Source organism: Vigna unguiculata, chromosome 11 (genome assembly GCF_037176805.1).
Source record: "Vigna unguiculata cultivar grain cowpea cultivar isolate G323 ecotype 2 chromosome 11, ASM3717680v1, whole genome shotgun sequence".
In the NCBI taxonomy this organism is placed as follows: Eukaryota; Viridiplantae; Streptophyta; class Magnoliopsida; order Fabales; family Fabaceae; genus Vigna; species Vigna unguiculata.
Window position 1 is genome coordinate 5,687,468 of NC_140802.1, and position 5,219 is coordinate 5,692,686.

General features: G+C 33.7%; 1 protein-coding gene across 1 annotated transcript; it reads left to right on the top strand.

Moving 5' to 3' along the window:
- Positions 1-270: 270 nt before the first annotated feature.
- On the top strand, positions 271-3,557 carry LOC114169553 (metacaspase-5-like). The gene is made up of 2 exons (XM_028054754.2): positions 271-685; positions 2,334-3,557. Exons 1-2 carry the CDS (start codon positions 340-342, stop codon positions 3,245-3,247), a joined length of 1,260 nt encoding a protein of 419 aa, XP_027910555.2. The 5' UTR covers positions 271-339; the 3' UTR covers positions 3,248-3,557.
- The last annotated feature ends 1,662 nt before the right edge of the window (positions 3,558-5,219 follow it).

Consider the following 5,219-nt stretch of genomic DNA (forward strand, 5'->3'; position numbering starts at 1 on the left):
AGAAATTTTTATTAGGAACTAAGTATTAATTCCCAAGTTTTATCGTATTAAAACTTTTAAATTAAATTCTAAAAAATAAAATAAATATGAAAGATAACACTCAATTATAAATATACTAGCAAGACTTTAATCATAATTATAACTTTCTTACATGGTTAAGTTAAACCGTTACTAAACAATGTAATTAAGGCGAAAATAGTAGATACGTTATCGTATACCGGAAACACCCTTTGTCTTCGTTATCGTTCAGGTAGAAAAACGCGCAAGATAAAGGGTAACACTCACACTGGTGGATCAGAGAGAGAGAGAGAGAAAGAGAAAGAGAGAGAGAACGTTTCAATGACGAAAAAGGCAGTGTTGATCGGAATCAACTACCCGGGCACCAAGGCGGAGCTCAAAGGTTGCATAAACGACGTGTGGCGGATGCGCCAGTGCCTCGTCGAGCGTTACGGCTTCTCCGAAGACAACATCACCGTGTTGATCGACACGGACAAATCGTACACGGAGCCCACGGGGAAGAACATCCGGTCGGCGTTGACCTCGCTGGTCCGATCGGCGGAGCCCGGAGACGTGCTGTTCGTGCACTACAGCGGACACGGAACGCGGCTTCCTGCGGAAACGGGAGAGGATGATGACACTGGATATGATGAATGCATTGTTCCTTCTGATATGAACCTCATCACTGGTTGGTTACTGTCTGGATCCGTTTTTAACTCTTTGTTTTGTTCTTTTCTGGCTTTTTGCTGTGTGGTTGTGATCGCTTTTTTCGGGATGGGTTTTTCTTTTGGTTTGGACATGATTGGGGAATATTATTTTTCTCGGTTTCAACTTTTGAGGTAAAAATTAAAATATAAAACTAGCAATGCTTGAAATTTTGTGAAAAAGAAAATTTGAAAAAGTTAATTGTTTTTTTAATCTGAAAATCTGTGATTTATGATTCCTATTTTGTGTATGTAGAAGCGGAATTTATGTTACTTCAAAACAAAATTGTGTTTTAGGTAACTCTTTTGCCGAATTGATCGAAACAAAAATTATTCTGATTGCAATTGATTATAGTAGTGTATTATTTATTGATCATTGACATAATTTAATTTTCGTAGTTGTCTCAAAAAATTGTTGGAATTAATTAGTTGTCTGTTTTCTTTTGGTTTTCTGGGTTTTGAGATGAAGGAAAAGTTGACCTAGATCTGATTGTATGCGCGTGAAATGAGTGTAGACTTGTGACACCATTTTGGGGATGTTTGATTTTATAAACGGTTGATGAAGTGGAAAGCACCAATTAGTGCATTCGATTTATATAGAATTTTTCTATCTGTTTACACTATGAACCAATAGGAAATCATCCCCTTGTATTAATTTTTAAAATGATTAAAACACTTTTTTAGATAAAAGTTAGAATTGTTTTAGATTTTTTTGTTGAAGATAATTGGGACTTTTCCTCGTTAGAGAAGTTTTCAGAAACTTCAAGAAATACTTTTTAAGTTTTGTATCCAAATAAACACTCAGTCCTTAAGTAAGCAATCTATGCATTGATTTTGCAATGTCCTGAACAATTGGTCAAACATGACAACTTTATTCACGTTAGCAATTACTATCTATCATGTGCTATATTTTATTAGTTATGGAAATTAAATTCTTCCAGAGTGATGTCACCCATACATAGACAATGTGAAGTTTTTCCTATATATGATCCAATTATAAAATACTTTATAATTACAATTACTAGGATTTTGTGATAATTACTCTGCGACCATATCGAAGATGATTTCTGACCGATTGACGATATAATTTTATAGATTATATTGCTAGTATATGAAAATTAAACGCTTCTTACTGATGCTTGTAATTTCATAGATTAAATTGATTTATTACTCCTTTTACTTTAATGGGTGGTGATTACGTTTGTCGAGTATCCTGCAAAGTTGAGACCAAATTTGGTCTACCATGGTCAGAAATGGAAAACAGATGGATCTGTTTAGTTAGTAAAATGAGCCGATCCGTGTTTTTTCTTTAGCCCTATGTTCATGCTGTGTTTGTTTGAGTAATTCCAACTTAATTGTGAAATAATGGCAGTAGTATTTTCGTGTTTTTCGGTACACCATTGATGCATTGGCTTGATTTACTTGAGTGTGTGATAAACTATCTGTGTAGGTCAGTGCAAACAGGTGATGATTCAGGGAATTTCTTGAAAACTGATGATGATTCTTATGTTAATAGCTACTTAATTCAAACATAGTAGAAGTAAATTGTTATGTTTGAGATGAAAGATTGTTTCATCGGCATGATTTTTTCGTGGGAAGTAACAGGCCATTTGTGTATGTCTGTGAAAACAGATGATGATTTCAGGGAGTTTGTGGATGGGATTCCCAGAGGGGTCAGGATCACAATTGTGTCTGATTCTTGCCACAGTGGTGGCCTACTTGAAGAAGCTAAGGAGCAGATAGGAGAGAGTACAAAGGGAGAGGAGGAAGAGTCTCAGTCTGGCTCTGGCTCTGGCTTTGGATTTTCAAATTTTCTCCATCGGAAGGTGGAAGATGCCATTGAGTCTCGCGGATTCCATATCCCTTCAGGTTTGCGCCATCACAGAGACAGGGATGATGGTGATGAGGCTGACGATAGGGATATCGATCTTCCACATGGGGACTATGGCTATGTAAAGAATAGATCTCTGCCCCTTTCAACCCTCATTGATATACTAAAGCAGAAAACTGGGAAAGATGACATTGATGTTGGGAAACTCAGACCTACCCTTTTCGATGTCTTTGGGGAAGATTCTAGTCCTAAAGTGAAGAAGTTCATGAATGTCATTTTGAATAAACTCCAACAAGGAGGTGGTGAAGGTGGGGGTGGAATATTGGGGTTTGTGGGTGGTCTTGCCCAAGAGTTTCTCAAGCATAAGCTTGATGATGATGAGGGATACGCCAAGCCTGCACTGGAGACACGTGTGGAAAGTAAGCAGGAGGCATATGCTGGATCATCCAAACACAGCCTTCCGGATGGTGGGATTATGATGAGTGGATGTCAGAGTGACCAAACTTCTGCAGATGCAAGTCCTTCGGGAAACGCTGCCGGTGCTTATGGAGCTTTCAGCAATGCAATACAGGAAATACTTAAGGAGAGTGATGGTGCAATCACAAACCACGAACTTGTTCAGAGGGCACGAGAGAAGCTCAAGAAAACCGGTTTCACTCAAAAACCGGGACTCTACTGCAGTGATCACCATGTTGATGCTCCTTTTGTGTGTTGATCTGCGCTTTTCCGATGCAGAAGAGAACAAGAGAATAATGTGTTGTTTACTTGTTTATAGTATGCTTGTGTATTGCTGTGTATGTTTGGTATGAAAATGAAGTTATTGCTTTCATACAGTTATCATATGCTGCTCTGCTATCAGGTAAGGACTATTTAAAATTATAGTGTCTTTGTGGTTACATTCATTGTGCTGAGAGACTGAAATATCAGAACAAGGTTCATGCACCAGACCTCAGATTTTGAATCTGAATACTTGGGTGTACGTGGAATTATTATAAAATATAGTGTTAAATTTTGTGTCGTTTGAATTATTCTTGCACCTTTGTAAGGATTTGATTTGTTGAACAAGGTTGTATGTTATATAATGCTCAGTTGTATCTCTTTCTTTGTTCAGCCGTTCAGAACAAGGTTGTATGTTATTCAAACACTCACAAAACAAGATTAATTTGAGACTTATTAAATTTACAGTGTTCTTAAGAACTTATGAGTATGATATGCAAGTTTTTGATAATATAACATGTTCTACAAAATTAGGAGTGTACATATCACGTGAAATAGGAAATGAGAGAACCATACGGATCGGTGTTTAAACTTCATACCGGTAGGCTCCAAGTCTCATGACCGATCAGTTTCAAAAAAGACAATGTGACAATTAATTATGGGATTATCATATTAAACAAGATTAAAAGATAATTGGGTTATTATTAGATTATCATTAAGGTAAAAATTCATTTAATGACCTATAAAAATGGTATATTTTTGAATCTACTGTATTTCTTAAATCATGTCTTAATCAGATATTGACTTGAATGTGAAAGTATTTTTGATAATTTAATAGATAATTGATCAGAAGAATATGACAAAAGAGGAAGTCGCGAAAAAAAAAAAAACAATAACAAAACTAAATAATATAAGTATTAATGTATATTTAGTCTTACAAGAACAAGAAGAACAAAATTCACAAGTTTTGTAGGATAAATATCTAAAAATATACATGGAGAAAGGAAAATGTAGGAGATTAAACACTAAATAATAAATTTTTCAGTATAACATTATTTATGATAAAAAAAAATTTGTTTAAAGTGCCCTGAGATAAAATGAGGTGAAATCTAAAATTTTACATCAAACTTTTTACTGGTTTTCTTGTATTGACCATTAAAAGTTAACTTTTACTGGTTTTCTTGTATTGACCATTAAATGTTTAAAGTGCCCTGAGATAAAAACTTTTTACTGGTTTTCTTGTATTGACCATTAAAAGTTAACTTTTACATCATCTTTATTCGTATATATCTGTATATATCTTGATGTCTAATCGTAGGATAACAATTTACCCCCTTATGTAGTTTCTTGTAAATAAAGACATGAAAATATCCAAAATCTTACATTAGATTGCAACTTTATTACACTCTTTAGCATTTAATCTTACTACATTTTCGACATATTTTTACCATTTATTTTCTTATTCCTTAATACAAAAGACACATAATCATTCTTAAGTAGTACTTTACTTTCAAGTCATTTTTACACTTATTATAGGTTAAATCATATTTTTTTCCTTTTTTATTTATATTATTCAATTTCGAAAAAGTATAAGAACGAGTAGAATTTTGTTATAAATAATTTTAGTTTTATTGTAAAAGAAGAAAAACTATTATATGTAATTTTGTAAATGTAAAGTAGAACTATACTCTAAATTTGATTATATATAAATGGTTGAAAGTCACAAAGAGCTTATATAAGTTTAAATGTATTTTCATAAACAATTAAAAGGGATTTGTTCAAACAAATTAATAAAAGCATAAAACATCCATTTTTTTTACCAATAAGTCAAATTCCACCATTAGCTAATAAATAAGTCACTCCATATTTACTTAGCTTTTCCAAACTAACCTTCAAATTTTACACAACACTAATATTCTCATGTTCTATGGTTTTGTCTTATATGTGAGAATGAGTTTTGTCTTGTAGTG